This window comes from Nuphar pumila, chromosome 15, assembly GCF_984573655.1.
Source record: "Nuphar pumila chromosome 15, dmNupPumi1.hap1.1, whole genome shotgun sequence".
NCBI lineage: Eukaryota > Viridiplantae > Streptophyta > Magnoliopsida > Nymphaeales > Nymphaeaceae > Nuphar > Nuphar pumila.
Window position 1 is genome coordinate 7,197,122 of NC_143263.1, and position 19,853 is coordinate 7,216,974.

The 19,853-nt window shown below is 38.5% G+C and overlaps 2 protein-coding genes across 2 annotated transcripts; both read right to left on the reverse strand.

The window, feature by feature from the left end:
• Positions 1–1,094: 1,094 nt before the first annotated feature.
• Positions 1,095–3,953, reverse strand: LOC149814330 (pentatricopeptide repeat-containing protein At1g19720-like). Its single transcript, XM_089989935.1, has one exon. The coding sequence runs from the start codon at positions 3,951–3,953 to the stop codon at positions 1,095–1,097; it is 2,859 nt and encodes a 952-aa protein (XP_089846061.1).
• Positions 3,954–13,253: 9,300 nt separating this feature from the next.
• LOC149814331 (uncharacterized protein At5g41620-like) lies at positions 13,254–19,216 on the reverse strand. The gene is made up of 3 exons (XM_089989140.1): positions 18,691–19,216; positions 15,378–15,500; positions 13,254–15,077 (listed from the first exon to the last, which is right to left on the reverse strand). The coding sequence occupies exons 1-3, from the start codon at positions 19,132–19,134 to the stop codon at positions 13,491–13,493; spliced, it is 2,154 nt and encodes a 717-aa protein (XP_089845266.1). The 5' UTR covers positions 19,135–19,216; the 3' UTR covers positions 13,254–13,490.
• Between the last annotated feature and the right edge of the window lie 637 nt (positions 19,217–19,853).

The window sequence follows — 19,853 nt, forward strand, 5'->3', positions numbered from 1 at the left end:
AAATACTCTGACCAGGAGAGGTTGAAAAGCAAGAACAAAAAAAAAAAAGACTTTGGTTTAACAGAACCTCACCAACAACATAGGACCTTGGACCAATTTTACATTAGAAACACACCTGAAGTTCATGAAAGTAATCAAGCGAAAAAGCTTGAAAATTTGCCCACATGAGTTAGCAGTTTTACATGCCTCATGCAGACCATGTGTTTGGCATAGTCTCGGATACAAAAACTCTTATAGTAATGTTAAGGCCTTCATAACTCTTTATGCAACAGGAACATCCACTTAGAAAGCTGGCAGTGCATATGGTGAGACTCATTAGACCAAACCATCCTTTTTTTTTTCCCTTGCCCTTTGTTTTATTGTACCGGCACCCATGGACTAAATGATTGCCAGTGTTTGTTCTGTGGTAATTGAATGGTTAAGAATTACTTTTAAAAAACCAACTTGGAATTGTAGCAGTGCATATCTCAATACAACACTTGAGCACATCATGAATGAACTTCACACAACTTGTTTGATGTACCAGAACATCAATTATAATGCACTTGAGCTGATCACTCATAGATTGACACAGGTTTGAGTTGCTAATGAACTCCACCTCCAAGTTAATGAGTACACAAATGACTTCATTGGGCAGTTCCAGATTCTGATATATCTGATTCTACGGTTGCCAGGAGCCAGTTGCTCAAACATCACGGAAGACAGAGCATCAATGGCCACATAAATGAATTGTTGAATCAACTGCAGGGAACTTGCTCATATAGAGCAAGAAAAATCAGCATTCCGGAGACAATTGTATACGTGGTTTAGTATCCACATCCTATTTTTGACAACCAATGATACCAACAGCGTACACAAGTTCTCGAGGCAAAAAACTCACTGTAAATTCTGTTGATGTCATAATAATACATTCATTAATGTACTTGTTTCATGGAAATGCATCATTCCATGCTTACAATGAAGACTTGACATTTCTTTATTTCTATTCACTGCATAAAGAAACTATTTACAATTTCAAGAATTACAAGATCCTGTGCAGAAACTAGAATTCTAAGATACCCAATGAGTCACGAAGTCATGATGAACATTTAACTTCATCCAGCAGCAGCTGCAGCTGCAGCTGCAGCTACATGCTCATTTAATACTTGCAACAGGTTGTGAACACCATCAATATCATATAACTGATTTTTTAATCCATCAAATCTGTGCCTTCTCTTATTTACATATAGCCAACTGGGTTTCCACCTCCCAACCAATGCAATTGACTCTCTTTGTTGTATTTCCACGCCCAAACTATGAGCAACAGGACAGGCTCCAGGAAGAAATGAAAATGCCTGTGCTGTTTCTAATTTCAACTTCGAGAACAATTCAGTGATATTTATCATGGACATACAGGTAGTTGGATCAGATTTGAATCCAAAATCTCCTGTCATCATGTGACATGCTGATAGTAGACCACTAAGGGTGATCCAATTTGCATGAATTCCTTCATCTTGCATTCTTTGAAAAAGAGAGACAGCCATTTCACCTTGGCCATGGATGACAAGCCCTGAAATCATTGAATTCCATATCACAGTATTGCTGTGATGTGCCCTTTCAAATATGCAAACAGCCTCCTCAATGCTGTCACATTTGGAATACATTGTGATTGTGGCAGATTGAACTGAACTGTCCCTCTGTAACCCTGCTTTAATTGATAAACCATGTATTTCTTTTCCTATTGCTAGTGCACCAAGATCTGCACAAGCTCTTAGTGCTGCTGTTAGAGAAAACTGATCGGGATGAATGCCAGAGTTCCACATTTGGCACCATACTTTTAATGCTAGATCAGCATTTCCACTCTTTATATAGCCCGAAACCAAAGCAGTCCATGAAATTATATCTGGTTTCAGGTTATCCACCTCCATTTTGTAAAAAAACCTATGAGCTTCATCTATCTTTCCACTTTTGGCAAGTCCTGAGATCAGTCCATTCCAAACCACTATATTCCTCTCAGAGCTTCTGTTGAAAAGCTTTCTTGCTGCAGCAAGATCACCCATCTTTATGTATATCTCAATGAGTGCACTCTGCACATAAACATTTTTTATGTTATTTTTTACACACAAACAGTGAAACGATTTTCCAACTTTCAGAGCATCAACTAGGATGCATGCCCTCAAAATACTTGTAACAGTGATAAAATCTGGTTCAATGCCACATTGTTGCATCAAACAGAAAACTTGTAATGCCTCTACTCCTTGTTGATGGTCTACATAATCAGAGATCAGTGTGTTCCATGAGCTTGCATTTTGTTTGAATCCAAATGATTTGATTTGGTTAAGGAGTGCCTTTGCTTCATCAAACTGTCCATTCTTCACATATCCTTTCAGAAGAGTGTTCCACGTAACTAAATCAGGTTTTATGCCTGCTGATTCCATCTGGTGAACCAAGTCTAAAGCATTATGTACATCACCCTTTTCAGCCAGGCAATTGATCATCACATTCCATGAAACTAAATCAGGTTTCACGGGTTGAAGTTGTAGTTGTTGAAAGAGATATACTGCTTTGTCTTCAAAACCATTTTGCACATGCCCTGAAATTAGTGAGTTCCATGAAACTACATCTTTTTTCGACAAAAGTTTGCTTGCATACTCTAAGTTCCCACATCTTGCATACATGTATAGGAGAGCAGCACCAACAAAACCTCCAAGGCTGAATCCACTTTTGATGATGTACGCATGGATTTCTTTTCCTTGCATAAGAGCATTTAGACTAGCACAGGCTCTGAAAACAGCATTAAAAACATACTCATCTAAACTCTCCCCAGATTGTTGCAGTTCCAAGAACAGACCTAAAGCATGCCTAAATTTCCCCGAGTTGACATAACCTTCTATAATCGTCGTCCATGACACTATGTCTGGCTTTAATCTTGCTTTACGCATCTGCCGAATGAGTTTAAAAGCTTCCTCGACGTGCCCATTCTGCACCAAAGCCTTGATCAAGGCATTGCATGAGACAATGTCAGGCTTCAATCCTCTTGACTGCATCATCTTAAAGAAATGAAGCGCTTCTTCGGCATAGCCAAACACAGCAGTCCCTGAAATCATGGTATTCCAAGTTATCAGATTCGGCTCCACACCTTCCTCCTCCATTCTCCTGAACGCTCCCAAAAACTCATCATACCTGCCACACTTGCCGTACCCCTTCAACATAGAGTTCCACGAGACCACATCCTTATGACTAATTCTCTCAAATACTTGGCGTGCATTATCAACACGCCCGCATTCTACGTACATATCAATCAAGCAATTGCCCACAAAAACGTCAGTTTCATACCCTCTTCTATAAGCACACCCATGAACTTCCTTCCCAAGCATCAACCCACCAACACCACCACACGCTTTAAGTGCACTTGTGATAACAAAACCATCATACCTCAAGTGGGTGCTCCCAAATTCTCTCAAAAGCCTCAGTGCCTCATGAAAATAACCACTACCCACAAACCCACTCAAGATGACTGACCAAGAATACAAATTCTTACCCAAAATTCCTTTGAAAACCATCAGTGCATCACTCAAACTACCACATTTGACAAACATACTGACAACCTTGGTCTCTATAAAAACATCTCTCTTGAGCCCACTACTAATAATGTAGCCATAAATCTTATGACCAAGAGCCAAGTTTTTATGTGACCCACAAGAATTCAACAAGCATTCATAAACACAAGTCTCTGGAGGAATACCTTGCTTGTTTAAGACATCTAGAGAGTTCACTGCTTCTTGTAGTTTGTTCTCCATGCACAACTTTAATACTCTGCTAGCATCTGCAGTAGGAGCAGGGGAGTCAGCATGGTGGTGCAGGATTTTGCAAGAGAATGGATGAAAGGCTGTTCTGGAATTGGTTTTCTTTGTGAGTCTTTGTTGGTGGGTGAGAAATGGTTGTGGTGTATCATGAAGGAGAGATGGAGCCATAGATTCTACAGGGAGGATTTGGAGGTATAGTCAGTACAATTGAGCTTTCTAGAGAAGGCTATTCTTTTTTGCTTTTCTTTTTGTTGTATTTTTTGTGAAAGGTAAGATCATGTTTTGGATGGATGATGGGTTTTGAAAGCATGTGGAGAGAGATCACCAACAACAGATACAACGACAAATAATACAAACAAATATCACCAACTTTTAAAAATAAAAGTACGATATTTTCAAAGGGCAATATTAAACCGAGAAAGTTTGATTTTCAAAATATGGTGTTTTTAAACCTGATATTAACTAAATAAAAAACACCTTTTTTTGCCTAGTTTTTTATATTATTTATATTTTTGTATATTTATATATCTAGTATATTTATATACACCAATATTATTCCAGATTCTTCTGAGAAAATTGTTCCTTTTCAAAATATCATAATATTTCCCCTTGCCAACATTTTCCCGAGGATAAGATTTGAGACTACGGGACAAAAGACCAATTTAGCGTACTTAAATCTACACCAATTTGGCCAAATTGGGTCAACACCATAGGCGGAGTCACTGTGAACTGTCGACTCTCTTTCGGGCTAGCACACGTGCCCACCTTGACCCACATAAATCTCCTAACGAGGTTTGGGTCAGTTAGTTAGTCAAGGTGGGCACTGGTGCTAGCCCCAAAGCGAGTCGACAGTTCACTGCTCACCCCCATCCCTTACCTTTAATTTCCAAATTTGCCCCTTGCCCGTGATCCCACAAGCCACAACTGCAAGACGGGCCCTCTCTATCGACTTTTTGTGTGGCCCCAGCCCACAATGGCACAACCACAAGCCCATCGCCATCGACCACTATTCAGAGGCATCAAGGCAGCCTCTGACCATTCAACACATCGCACACGCCGCTGTCGCTATGAGCATAAGACGAGGTCCTCTCGATGTAAGTATTAGGGTTTTGATTAACATTAAGGTTTAGGGTTTTGTATTTTTTTTCAATTAGCATTTAGGTTTTTAATAAGATATATATTAAATAGTTTTTCTTATATTTTTTTCTCAATTGAAGATAAGATAAACCTATAAAGGTTCATTCCATATGATGATGTCAATCAATTGATATAAGCTTACAACATGCATCATTGCATTATATTCTTGTGATCAAGGTATTTCAAGCTAACGTTTCACTTATCATACCATTACCGTATCATACCATTATGGTATCAGTATCTTGGCCAAGATACAACTACCGCCACAAAACATATGGCATATAACCCTCACATATTATACTCTTTTAGTACCGGCTCTCACGACCAAAACTCTAATACCTTTCAAGTATGAATCATATTCACATTATGCCCACGTACTTATAGGTACGAGTAACCAAGTATCATAGTTTTTTCTATATTTTTTTAATCAACATTATACATGATTCACATGCTTGATTTTAGTTAAAAAATTGAGGGTTTTATTATTTTTTGTTTCAATTAGCTTGTGTATGAAAATTATGATTGATGTTTACTACGATTAAGGTTTTCATTAAATTTTTTTTTTTAAATAGTATGAATATTTAATTAGATTTTAGAGTTTTTGTATTTTTTAATTAATATTTTTATTTTATTTTATTTTTAAATAAAATAAATATTTAATTTATGTATTTTTATATTTTTTTATTTAACATTAAACATGATCCTAAATATTTGAATAGCATAAATACATAACTGATGTAAGAATTAGGGTTTCAAATATTATTTAGGTTTATGATTTTTTTCTCTAATTAACATTTAGGTTTTTAATGAAATGAATATTGATTAGTTATTTTTATATTTTTTAATCAATATTATGCTTGATTTTAGTTAAAATTTGTAGAGTTTTGTTATTTTTTGTCTCATGTTTGAAAACTATGAATGATGTTTGTTAGGATTCAAACACCCACCACCAATGTAGTTTGACCATGTATGTAGGGTTGGGAAACAAGCCGAGTCGCTTGTGACTCTGTTCATAAAGAGCTCGTTCAAACTCATAAAATAGGCTCAGCAAGCTGAATATGAACAATGAGTACTCGGTTTGGTTGGACTTATACTAGTTCGTTAGATAGTAAAACCTATATTTTAAATGTGTTCTGCTTGTTTTTTTTTTGTAAACCTATTTCTTCTAGTTCTAAAACAATGTATTTTTTAGGCAAACAAGTCAACCCGAACTAGGCTTGTGTAACTTAGGCTCATTATGAGTCCAAACTTGGTTTGGCTTACCATAAGAATGAGACATTCAAGTTCGGCTTGTTCAGTTCTTTTACCATCCCTACATGTATCTACCAAGTGCTTAAACTCCCATCCGAGCTGATAGTTTCCAAAGAATGCCTAAAGGTCATTACAATTGATTTCAAAAGGATAAAGTGAATCCAAGTGCGTGTTCCTTCAAGTTTTTAAAAGGATGTTAGTAGCACACGCAGAAAGGTATTCTATGCATGGTGGAGCATCTGCTTCGTTATGAGAGAGGCTACATTATTATTGAATTCTTTCATAACTTCGGTCAGGCATTTCACCTCGTACAAGAATTATGATAAAGATAAAATTGGCTAAAGACATAAAATTTATTAAATATCATTTTGAGTGGCTTGTACTTTTTTTTAAAATTATTTATAAAATATTTATGAAGTCCTTTATAGATTTTTTAAAAGATTAACTAATTAATTAGGTATTTATTTGTAAGATGCTTGTATTCCTTTGTCACGTCTTGCGGAATGCATTTCAAGATTCATGAAAAGTATTTTCTTTGGTCTTATATCAAACAAAGCTAAATTTTAGAGTATACAAATATGTTATTATGGTACTTTGCAATTCTTAAATAGTTTTCTTTATTATTGTTTAGTTTCAATCCACCCATTTCCAACATTCGTGCCATAATTGTCCATCCCACCAACGGTCTAGATTTGCCATCTAAATTCCTCTTTCAAATGAATTTTTGAAAAATCAAAACCTGTCTTTTCTTCACTTTTTTTCTTTTTTTGGCATCTTAAAAATTTTGCAAAAAATGAATGATCATACTAGAGATATTAAAGCATAGCAGAATTATACGACCCGCTTTAGACAACAGCCTCGCGACACAAGCTTGTGTAAGCGCCCTAATGCGATTCTCCACTCCACTCCAATGCATTTCCCGTGAAACTCACAAGTGAAGGGGTAGGCCCAAGAATTCAATGGAAGAGAGCCAATGTCACAATAAAAAAAATTAGTGAGGCCTGCTAGCTTGCTGCTCTCCTAGGGAGACTTGACTTTTTGCACCGTTCATGCACAAACTATAAATCTCCTCAAAGCATCTAAGGATCATCCACAATGCCCACATGTTCTTTTCAGTTGCCTCCCATCGACTTCATTGGATTTAATTTAGATGCCAATTCAAATCAATCATGATCTCGTCGAATCTGACCCGTTTTATTCCTGGCCTTGAGGTGCATCCAAACACCATATTTTAGAAAAACTGAAATTTTCAAATTAAAATATATTGAAATTCTGAATCTGCATTGCAACTCAATCCTTTCGATCTTCTTCTCTAGGATATCTGAGAATATCATAGATATCCATTCATCAGCTCCAGTACCACAGGGCTTTGATATTATATGCAGTACTGTAGGGTTGCCAATGGATCAGATCTGGATAGTAGAATGTCAGTTTGTGTCTGACCCGGCCAACTCCATACATTGGATCGCAGTTTGAATTTGGATCAACAAGAGAATAAAATACTTTCAACTATATCGAACTTGTATTTTTGGTAGTAAAATAGAAGTAAATAACGAGTAGATTTTGATATGAGTATCGGGTAGGGGCAAGCCAGCTGGATTGGGTATTAAAAGATATCAAGCACAAACCAACATGCATCTTGTCATATTAGTACAAACCTGATCGTGGTCCAACCCATTTGAAAATCAGATATGGCCTTTGAGTCTCATATCCAACAAATGAGGACCTCTCGAACCGGAGCCTAATCCAATTTGTTGTTGCCTAGTTATCGAGGAAGGTTTTATTTAGCTTTCTTCAATTAATAGAACTCAAGATTGTCATCTCGTCTTCCTGACAAAGCTAATAGGATTAGGGTTTAGGGTTTGGGATACAAGCAGTAAAAGAAAGTAATATCGTCTTCAGTATCACTTCTTTGGCGAGTCTTTGGTCTTCTTCAATTCAATTTTTGTTAGACACATGACTAGGTCTAGATGAGCATGAAATCCAATATTTCGCTAACTACTACCATGCTGAGCATGAAATCCGTACTTCAAAAATAAGAACACTTCTATTTTCATACATTAAAATCATGCTCAGCATGATTTTCAAATTCCATCAAAGCAGTCTTAGATATCCAAAACTGAGTGAGTGTGTGAACATAAAAGTGTTGCATCGAATAAATTAAATAACATGTGATGCGCTTGCATCACTTACTCACCACAAGTATTTACCCGATTTGAATTGCTTATGCCTTTGTATTTTTTTTATTTCTGTTTGCATTGCATTTTTAGCCACATGCGATGCTTAGCACTAAACATCGCACAATTAGTTCAACAACGTACTTGCAAAAAATACATATACAGTACAATACAGAGAAGCATGCCGAGGGGTTACCTGCGAGGTCATCGAAGACGGGGGTAAGGCATCGAGGATATTCGAAATACGAGCAGAAAAGAGGGGGAAAGGGAATGTCTGAACGAAGATGTAAGCCTAGGTCGGGTGCGCAGCGAAAAGGGGTCGGCAAGGCTGCTGGAGAGGGAGGGGTCGGGGTAATAGTGAGTTAGGTAGGAGGGTCGACGACGATGTTGCTGGGCCGGGGGGGCGACAGGAGGCAGGTAGGGGGGCGACAGGAGGTGGGCCAGGGGGCGACAAGAGGCGGGTCGTGGGGCGACAGGAGGCGGGCCGGGCTGTGACAGGAGGCGGACCAGGGGGCGACGGGAGGCAGGTCGTGAGGGCGATGGGAGGCGGGCTAGGGAAACGTGGTGGAGATGAAATAAAAAAGAGAAAGAAAGGAAAAAAATTAGGAATTTACAGAGAAATTAGCGACGAATTCACGACAGACAAATTTCGTCGCTAAGTCGTCGCTATTTGGCGATGAATTAGCGATGGATTAGTTCTGTCGCTGATTCGTCGCTAAGTTGCGACAGATATGGAGACATAATAAAATCCATCGCAAAGTAGCGACGGATTAACGACAAAATATTTTTCGTCGCTAAAATCGTAAATAAACGATATTTTAGCGACGAATATCGTTCTCTCGTTAATTCGTCATAAATTTGTGAGGAATTTCGTCTGTCGCAAATGTTCGTCGCTAATTAGTGTTTTTCTTGTAGTGTATGGGAAACTAGATGAGTTGCTCGTGGCTCGACTTGTGTTTGGCTTATAAAGAGTTCATTCGAACTCGTGAAATAGGCTCTATGAGCTCGAGCATGAAAAAACCAATGTTCGTCTCAGTTCAGCTTATCGTTTATTAATAATAAATATATTTTACATATATTTTATATTATAGAAAGAAGATGGCTGAAGTGTTTGGCCCACAATCAATAAGTTTTGAGTTCAAATCCTATTGCTTATAAGTTTTATATTGTAAATGTGTTAGTTTGAGCTTGGCTTAGTAGGTTTAGGGTCTAAATTTTATTGTTTTTGACTTATATATATATATATATATATATATATATATATATATATATATATATATATATATATATATATATATATATATATATATATATATATATATATATATAAAAGCTTGCTTGTGCTCGTCAACAAGTCGGTTTGTTTTGGCCATATCTTTTCAATCAGGTATTCATTTTGGGTGAATTTTTTGGTGTGCTAGAAAGCTAACATTTTTATATCTAATTCATATTTTGAATAAAAATCTAAATTCATCCATTTTGAAAGTAAAAAATACGTCCAATGTTAAAACAGAATTTTTGACTAAACAAGCCATCTTGTTTTGGCCTTAACTTTCGATTGTGATATCATATTGACTTATCTTTTGTTTGTTTAAAAGCTAGAACCATCTAGTTCAATTCATCTTTTGGATAGAAATCTTTGAAGATGTCATTTAGAATAACTTCAAAATAAGCCGAAAGCTCTTAGCTTTAAGCACAAAATGAAAGGGTCAAAATTGGGAGTGTCTACCAGTATACATTCTCTTGTTTGCACAGATCTATTGCCAAATGTTACAGCTAGCTGTACAGATGAGTTTAAGTACTTTATTTACTACATTAGTAGGCTTAATCATATCTGACATGCCATGGCATTAGGGGTGTCAACGGGTTGGGTTTGCCTGGACCCGACCTGTAACAAACACTATAGGGTCCAGGCGTGGTGATAAATAAGAAGACCCGATTAAGGCTCAGGTCCGGACCCGAAGGTCCGATTAATACATGGAGCCAGGTATAGTTTGTGAAATTTTATACTAGAGCCAAGCCCAACCCGAGTTCTGATTAAGACCCGCAAATTTTCAATGTAAAAATGATAAAATATATTATTTTACAGAGTATGGGCCGGGTCTGGTTCATGTAGTTTTTATCGGGTCCGGGTATTGTTTCTATTATAGTGGTTCCAATTAGACCCATGTCCGGACTCAATACCATACCCAAAAATTGGGGTCAGGTCTGGTTCGACTTGAGTCCGAACCAAACCCAACCCGTTGACACCCCCTACATGGGATTCAATATCCAAAATGACAAGAAATTGATGGTTCACATTTCATGAAGATAAGGATACCTTAAAAATAAGGATGCAAATGGACTTGATCAAATATGCCACTTTTATGATCTTTGGCTGTTTTGATCTGATCCGGACTTTCCTATGTATTTAGCTGATCCAGATCCAATCCTTTTGCATCCCTACTTAAATATGGCTGCAAACTGTGACACTATAGAACATAGTAAATAAAGCATGCTGAACTTGTTCCAAAGGCTAGTTTTCCTTTTGGAGATAATATTTATGTAAATCAAAAGGGCGCAGCCATAAGCAATGGCGCTTCATTATTAAAACCATAAAAACCACAAAATATAATGCATAATACAATAATATTTTTTTAATAAGCATGATACAAAAAAATTATAGCTTTGAGACCTAATCAGGTCAGAGGCACCTCTGATGTCGTTCATTGATGAGATGAACAGCAACCCAAATAATTAGGATGCAAATGGAGTATGCTACTTTTATGATTTTTGGCTGTTTCGACCCTATCTAGATCCAACTTTCCTGTATATTTAGCTTATCCGGATCTAGTCCGCTTGCATCCCTACCAAACACCACAAAAGTTTCTTTGATTTTTCAGCCATTCAGTTTTTGTACTTTAACTGTCATTCATGTATAAGTAGGGATGGCAGTGGACCGGGGGAAAGCGGGGCCCCGCCCCGCCTCGCCCCGTTTGGACCGGGGATGGAGGCAGGGACGAAGGTTAAAATCCATCCCCGTCCGGGGGTGGAGGCGGGGATGGACGTGCACTTTTCCCCGCCCCGCCCCGTCCCCGCCATGATCCCCACCTCATCCCCGCCCCGACCACTTTTCCCCGCAATATCCCCACCCCACCCCTTCTCATCCCCGTTTGAATCGGGGATGGAGGACATGAAACGGGGATGAAGGCGGGGATGGAGGATAAAATCTTGAGGCGGGGCGGGGGTGGAGACCTTGTCCCCCGCCCCGCCCCGCCCCGCCCCACTGCCATCCCTATGTATAAGATGAATGGCTCTGAAAATTTTTGTGGGACCCATCGGAGAGGTAAGTACTATCCAATCACGATTGTTTGGATTGCCGTTCATCACATGAATGAATGGCATCCAAGGCATCTCTGACAGTAATCTGTCATAGGTGCCTCTGACCTGATCTTGTCTCTATAGTTTTATTTTGTCTGAACAACTTGTCATAGCATGTTTGGGTCGTTGTCACAGACACGTTTTTTCAAATCAACATATCCCTGTGGCAGACTGGCACAAGCGCCAAGCTGAGCATCCCATGCTCTCATATTGACACGCCAATTATTTTGGTGTGTTTATGCTCATGTATTTAGAAAGAGAATCAAAAGCTATTTACGAAGAGATCTTAACGTGAGAAAGAAAAGAATTTTTTTTTTATGACTAGGAACCTTTGAAGCCAGGAAAACCATGGGTGAGGCCCACAACCACCCTGCCATATGTTGCGCACCTCTGAAAGCTATGGACACACCCGTGCACCAGCGGGATTTGATCCGGCAGAGAAAGAAAAGAACTTGGTCCCTAGTAGTAACCATTGGTTATGACCAACACCTATTTATGAAGATAATTTTTACACCAAAAGTTTCACACCAAGATAAATGACATGATGCTTCAATGGGCTGACCTGTTCTTTTGGACAATGAGAGGATATTTCTTCTAAACACTTCTTTTTTTCTGAAGAGATTTACCTAGAAGGCCAAATTATAAAGAGTTCATTACAGTTTGGTGACGTTTAGATAGCCAAGAGAAAGAGTAGAAACAATGAGCTTCCAAAAGCAGCTTTTCTCTTCTCTTTGTTTCTCTTCTCAATATCTGTGGTCTGCTTCAATGTTTTCAGAATTGTATCGGACAATGAATCGTTTTGAAAACGATTAGGGAGAATCAACCATTCGATTCAGTTTTAACCAGCTGTTGACACGACACAAAAATATTTTAAACCATTTTTTAGAAATATTTATAAATAAGCTGAATCAGCTTGGTTTCATATCGATTTCTGGCCCATACAATACGATTCGGTTGATTCGCAAGGATACTGACAACAGACAAAATATCGCTTAAAATCTGTAACCTGAGCCAGGAATCATATTGATTTCAATGTCGAGGGCCCTAGCAACTTGTGCCTATACAATAAAATATCATACCCAGGAAAATCTTGGAATTGCACAGCTCAGGAGATTCCAAAAAGTTTGTTTCTTTAAAAAAAAATCTTGGAAATTTCTCATCAAAGTTCAATTAAAAAGGAACACCCAAAAAAAAAAATGAGAGAACAAGAAATTTAGTATCTAATCATAATATGAAAGGATCAGGACAACCTTGGGTACTCTTGGTATAAAAGGTTTTTGCGAAAATATCACAATGTTTTCAAAATAATGGTGATAGCTGTGACATAGCTTGGTACAAGAGAAAACAAAGTCAGATGACTTCAACCAATAAAAGGCTTATACACCCATGGGTGAAATATATCCAAAACTAAATTCAGCTTTCAGGTGCTAAAACACTGGAATTCTTCCTGTGGCAGCCTGAATACAAATCTCCAGAACTGGTTCAGAAGACGCTCATTCCAGTGAAGGAAACAACCAAAAAAAAGCAAATAGATATGCAAATATGTGCTGTTATGATCATTTTATGCTTGTATAAAAAAAACAGCAAAAAAAAATTATTGAACTCACAGCTCCTTATCTACAAACTCCAGCTTATTCCAAACATCACAAAATGCTTTTACAGATTGTGCAACCTCAGCTGCTATTGTAAAATACCTAGGTCTACAACCTGCACTGCACAAGCTATAGCTGATGGAATAAGAACCATTTAACTCCAAATATTAAGCAATTACTCCTGCAACTCATGAACCTTTTGATAATCTTCTTAACCGAGCCTGCTGTCCTTCTAGCCTTGCTCCGAGCAATTTAGCCTTGAGTGTGTTTTCCTTTACGGTCCATGGCAACTTTGTCGAAGTCTCAGTTAAATCCAGATCTGGAGACTTTTGATGACAACCCCACTTCTGCACAGGGCTTGCTATCTCATGCACACTGCCTAAAGCTTTGTCTCTAGCACCCATAACAGAATGAGCCTTCCATGAACAAGTGTCCTCCCTGTGATCGATTTCAGACCAGACCCTACTGCCATCAGAAAGCAGTGACTGGCTTCTGACCAGGTTATCACTTGCATGGTCTGTGTTCCGGTTGGCATTGTGCATAAATTTCCAGTCATGTGAACCATCTTGTGTTTCACAGTTCTCAGACTTTTGATGAATGGAGATTTCGATCTGGTTGGATTTGTCGACTTCATCTTCATCTACATTGTTAGTATGAGTAGCAACTACCCTATTATCTGCAAAATGCCCTCTGCTTCCTGATTTGGAACTACTAATCTTGTCCTCAAATTGTACTTGAAAACTTGAAGAATTTTTATGCTTGATCCATTCTCGAGAAACCACTTTCGGCTTAGGACAATTAGGTTTAATCTCCGCATCCAGGTCAGCAATAGTTTTGCTTCCATAAGCATTTTTCTGGTCACTTTTTCCAACATTTTCACTATCATTGTTTATGTTAAAGAAATGAAAGTCACTAGCCATTGAATCTTCATCCCCAGCATATTGAAGCCCACTAGCAGCCTCATTCAAGGCAACAGATTCAACTGAGCGGCGACGAAGCCAATTGTCCTTCACATCCTGGACATAAGTGTCAACCTTTGAGCCACTGGATTGTTTAGTTCTAATGAATGCTTCAATTTCACACTGTAATCTGTCCACTATCAAGCTATTTTCTAGTGGATCATGATTTGCCTCTGCCAGCTTCATCTGTACCCTCTCATCCAGCCATGCTTCGGCAATATGCAGTATAGATCTGTCAGCACTTTCAGCCCGTTCTTTCTCATACTTCTGTTTTAGACCACGCACCTCTTGCTCATAATCTCCTACTCCCCTTGCAAATTCATCACAAAGATCTTCCAGAACCAATCTTATTTTTCTCTCTCTTTCCAACTCTTTTACAGCCTTTGAAAGTGCCAGCTTCACATCAGCTAACTCTCTTGCCAGCTTCCGGTGTAGGCTCTCTGATCTTCTCCTCAACTTCCTCTCATCATCAAGCTCTTCCCTTACTGACTGAACTGCTGCGATAATCCTTTCATGCTCTTTACTCTTCCTGAATAGTTTTTCCTCTGCACATTGTTTCATGAGATCATCTATTTCTTGACGATCTTCTTGCTGCATTTGTATCAGCTCTTGAACCTGAGCTCGTGAACGATTTCTCTCTAGTTTCAGTGTCTCAATCTTTGATACATTGGATGCATGTTGTTCTTCCAGGATCCAAATTCGGTTTAATACTTTCAATAACTCTGTCGACGTTTTAAGATTGTAACCCAGTTCTCCAGGCCTGCCATTGATGTCCAACGAACTAGTTGGAGTAATAGCCTGATTATATGCTGCAATCTTTAAAGATTAAACATTAGAAAGTTAAAACTCGTTTGCTATATGATGCAGTTGGGACTGCCCATGAACTTAAGAACAACAACCAGTGCACCATAAACAAACTCTCAGAAATGATCTTGTTCATCACCATGGATGTTAAACGAAAAACAAAAAACATAAATGGAATAAAATTTATCAAGCTAAACAAAGAATGAAAATTGGATCATGAACTCGCAAGCCATAAGATTCAAGCAGTAAGTTTACAGTGATTAAACTCTGTTGCTCCACAAGGACAACAACACAAGCAGACATGATGCCTACCTCAATTGAACTACCAAAACTTGTGGGAGATACAGGCTGCAGAGCCTGGCCATTCCCATCAACCAACTTGTGTTCAATCAATGATGCTGAAACTTGCCTCATCAAACTACCAGTACTTGGTGGCTGCACGGAATAAAAGTTCCAATATTAGGAAAAAGAAAACATTATGTTCAAATCAGTTCAAATTCTGCTCAATGGGGGGTTGCATAAACATTACAAATTGGTGACATAGCATCAGACAGAGAGGAGTGATATTAAAGAACATAAAGTGAAATGCACATCTGTGGGCACGCAAATGAGAGAGAGACAGCCGAAAGTAATTCAACATTACCACTCATGAAGATCAACAAAATGTTGAACCCATGAAGTGAACAAGAACAAAATCCAAAACAAATAAAGAAAGCACAAGAGAAAAAAACATTAGACAGATAAAATGGGATCACGCCGGAGCCGCTTGCCCAGATTGCGACAAAGGATAGGTAGCATCAGCAGGAGGGAGTGGAAGATCACTAAGATGCATACGCAAGATCGCATAAACATCTACCAAGATTTTATGCACCAGGTTTTGAATGTTAACTCGAATAAGACGAAAATGAGCATCGTTTCGCGCCATCCAAACAAACCACCAAGAAGTAAGCAACCACGTCCGCCAGATGAACCTCCACCTCTTGCTGCGCCTAATACAAACCGGCCCCAAGATCAGATCTAGCGCAAAGGACTCCTCCTTAACAAATACTTCCGGATGCCTCCAGGTCCTGCTAAAGATTTCCATAAATATTGGGCAAGACCAGAACAAGTGAAATGTAGATTCTTCTGCAGCTTGACAAAGCACGCACTAACTCGGGAGTTGAATGCCCCACTTCTTTAAATTACTGTGGGTCTGGATCCTATCGTGCAAAATTAACCAAGCCAGGACTCGAGAACGGGGGGAAGGACCCTTCGCCCAAAGCACATCCTCGGGCAACCAATCAGCCCCTGGCGGTAGCAACGATCTATAGACTTTTTTGGTGAGAAACTCTCCGCTTGGTGCCAACGCCCACTGCAACCACTGACCAAAATTTCCGGAGACCTCAAAATGGTCTCTAAAGTAGGCTAAAGCCCTCAACCACGATTTACACAAGTGTGAGAGTGCCAAACCTCGGGTTCCCAGACGAACCGAAATAAGAGTTGGATCCCCATATTTAGCAAGAAGAAAACTAGCACAAGGGTTATCCGGTTGGTGGGCCAACCAACATTGCTTGGCGACAAGAGAGAGAGAGAGAGAGAGAGAGAGAGAGAGAGAGAGAGAGAGAGAGAGAGAGAGATGTGAACTGAAAATCAAGCAGCAGAACCAGTCTAAACATTGGAGCGTTGATTTTTTTAACACTCAAATTGAAATATGAAAACTTGAAACTTTATTTCGGGATCTCTTCCCTTTTACAATAGCTTCTGATTCCCAGAGCTTAGATTACAAGTGAGAAGAAAAAGAAAAGATAGAGATAAAGGGAGAAGAAGATGAGGGCTTGTGATGTCGATAGGATCCTCGTGTCTTCTTGGGCTTCCTTGAATTTGCTTTTTCCTTTTCTCTATCTCCCCTTTTTCTCCCCCTTACGAAACTTCTCTCTTTTATAGAGTTGTACCCTTAAGTTTAGCATCCCATAATGGAAGTTGTTCCATCATGGATACTTTTTTTTTGCTGGATAGACGCCAGCTGTACTTTTAACCACCCCTGTGCTCCTTGCCTTCCTACTTTACGGGTACCAGCCACAACACGTTAGATGCTTCGAAGATAGGGTGATACGTGATTGATTTACTACAACTAGCACAAGTTACCCTCCATTTACTATAACCAGCACAAGTTACCCTCTTTTACTGTAACCTGCAAGGGTGGTTACCGTAACTAACACAGGTTACCTTCTTTTATTGTAACCAGCAAGCACAGTAAGAGAGGTTCATCATAACCTGTGTATTTATCTTATCATGTGTAAATGAGTGTATATTTGATAATTTTGACACACTTGCACATGGATTTAAATTATTTATTATATACATATATATATTGTGCAAACAAAAGTATTAAGTGTGCAATAAGCATTGCAAGATAACTTTTTTCCCCTAAGACACGAGTATGATGTACACAAAAATGAAAGTAAACAAATATAGGCACCAAGGCTTCAACACATAATATAATTATGAGAAAAAGGAAACAGTTAAGAGAAACTCAAATCCTAAGAATTGCTTAAATATCGCCACAGTGAATCCCAAACAAATGCAGTGCTTCACAAATTAAAGACTGAAACAGTACATGGCTTAAATATTGCCACAAAGAATGACCAAAAAAATGCAGTGCTGCAGATATTAAAGGCTGAGTTCGATAGCAAATGATGCCAAGACAAAGAACAGAGTTGATGAATATTAAACTAAAAATGCTAGGCAAAAACTAGTTTAAAACTAGCATCCATCCAATTTGATAGCTAGACTTTTCAGAGTTACAGTGATATCTATATCCATGAACTTACCCTTTCAGAAATGAATAGACAAATTCAGTCCCAACCCCATATTCAGCATTTTCAAAGAACTAAGAAAAGTTAATGAATTGATTTAGCAAGCAAGAACGCAGAGAAGAGCGAGACTGAAAATAAAAAAATACTGTTACAACAATGCGACAGCATCACTTGAAAAGAATACAGAAAACATAAAGGAAATCAAATATTTAATTATAGCATATACATATAAAAGGCTATAGAACCAAAATTCGTGTATTACACGTAAAAGATCATTCCCATAGATCAACAAGTAACTATCGTAAATCAGTACAACAACGAAAGACTACCATTGGATCATCATATGATCAGAAGAACCAGAAAAAAAGGACAAGCTGAAAAAATAGAAAGACGTGAAATTAATGTAATCAAAACAAACACAACGAGAGAGAGAGAGAGAGAGAGAGAGAGAGAGAGAGAGAGAGATCACTTTTCATGGGCAAAAAAGAAAAGTCGAGCCAGAAACACAGAGAAAACAGAAGCAAATAACAATTCACCTTAGCATAAGATAAAAAAACATACATAAAGAAAGCAATGGTGGCATGTGTATTGTACTATATGCTAAAAATCAGTATGAATTCTCGATATGGTAAAAAAGAAAAAAGACAAAAATCCTATAAACCCAACAAAAAGCAACAATTAACACCAAAAACCAACAGGATCAAGAGTGACGACAATGCAAATTCCATCTCCCCCAACAAAACCCAGAAAAGAAAACACCAACCAAAAAATCAATACAAGAAAAAAAAACCATTGAAGAAAGAAGAAAAGAGCAGAGAAAGAGAGTTTACCTGAGAGTGAGGTGGACTGTGAGAAGGATCAGCTAAATGAGGAGGAAGATCAAGGCCTTTTTCCCTACTCTGCCCAACTTTCCTGACACCCTTCTTCATTTTCTTAGTAGAATCTGAAGGTGGTGTTGGTGAGAGTACAATCTTATGGAGATCCCAAAGATTAGCACCAAGTTTCCTAGCAGACACTCTGAGGCCCTTCACGTTATCCCCGCAATAAATCGCACCCCCAACCTTTTCATCATTCAACTCCATTTTCCATGTGGGCACAGGAGTCAAGGCCCCCCCTTTCCTGCCTAATAAGATCCCCTTCCTCAACTTTATGCCTAAGAACTCCTGCTTTTCGGATCCCACCCCAACAACCCCTTTGCTTTCCCCACCACCCACCTTCAATTGACCAAACCCATCACTCCTCATCCACTCTTCCTCTTCTTCCTCCTCCTCCATCCCTCAGGAGTGCTCTTTTTTAGACCACCTCTCTCTCTAGAAAAGCACAAAAAGAAAGAAACAGCACACAGAGAGAGAGAGAGAGAGAGAGAGAGAGAGAGAGAGAGAGGATGACTGTGAGTGGGGGCTTTTTATTATTAATGAGAAAGCTTTTCTGAAGGGAGAGCGCAGTCCAGTGGACAAGTAATTTATCATGTGATGGGATTGTCCAAACAAAACTAGGAAAAAATAAAAAGTAAATATCGGAGGGTGTTTTGGCATTTTTAGATATCAGATATGGATTGGTCTAAGCTTGTTTTATGTGCTTCACATTATAATCTAATTGGGTGATGCGGAATAACGACCACCTAGGCTGCCTAGACAGAGCACGTGATAGATATGGAACTAGTATGTCAACGGATCGGATATTATCCGACATTCGATCTGAATCTGAATCCGATTAGTTGGATCTGGTAGGTAAAGTAAGATCCAATTAATAATTGGATCTAAATTCGATATTGAATTCTGAATTTCAATCCAACTAGAACTAGGATCTGAATATACGTAAATTTTGGATCTTAAGTTAGTCGGATCTGGTTTCAGTTTCAGGTAACTTTATTTAGCAAGTTCTTTTGATCAATTATAATCCTTGGAACATACTTTTCAACAAAAAAATATGACCTTTAAATCACAAAATTGTGTTTTGTCAACGGCTGATTTTTTAATCACCAAAAAATCCT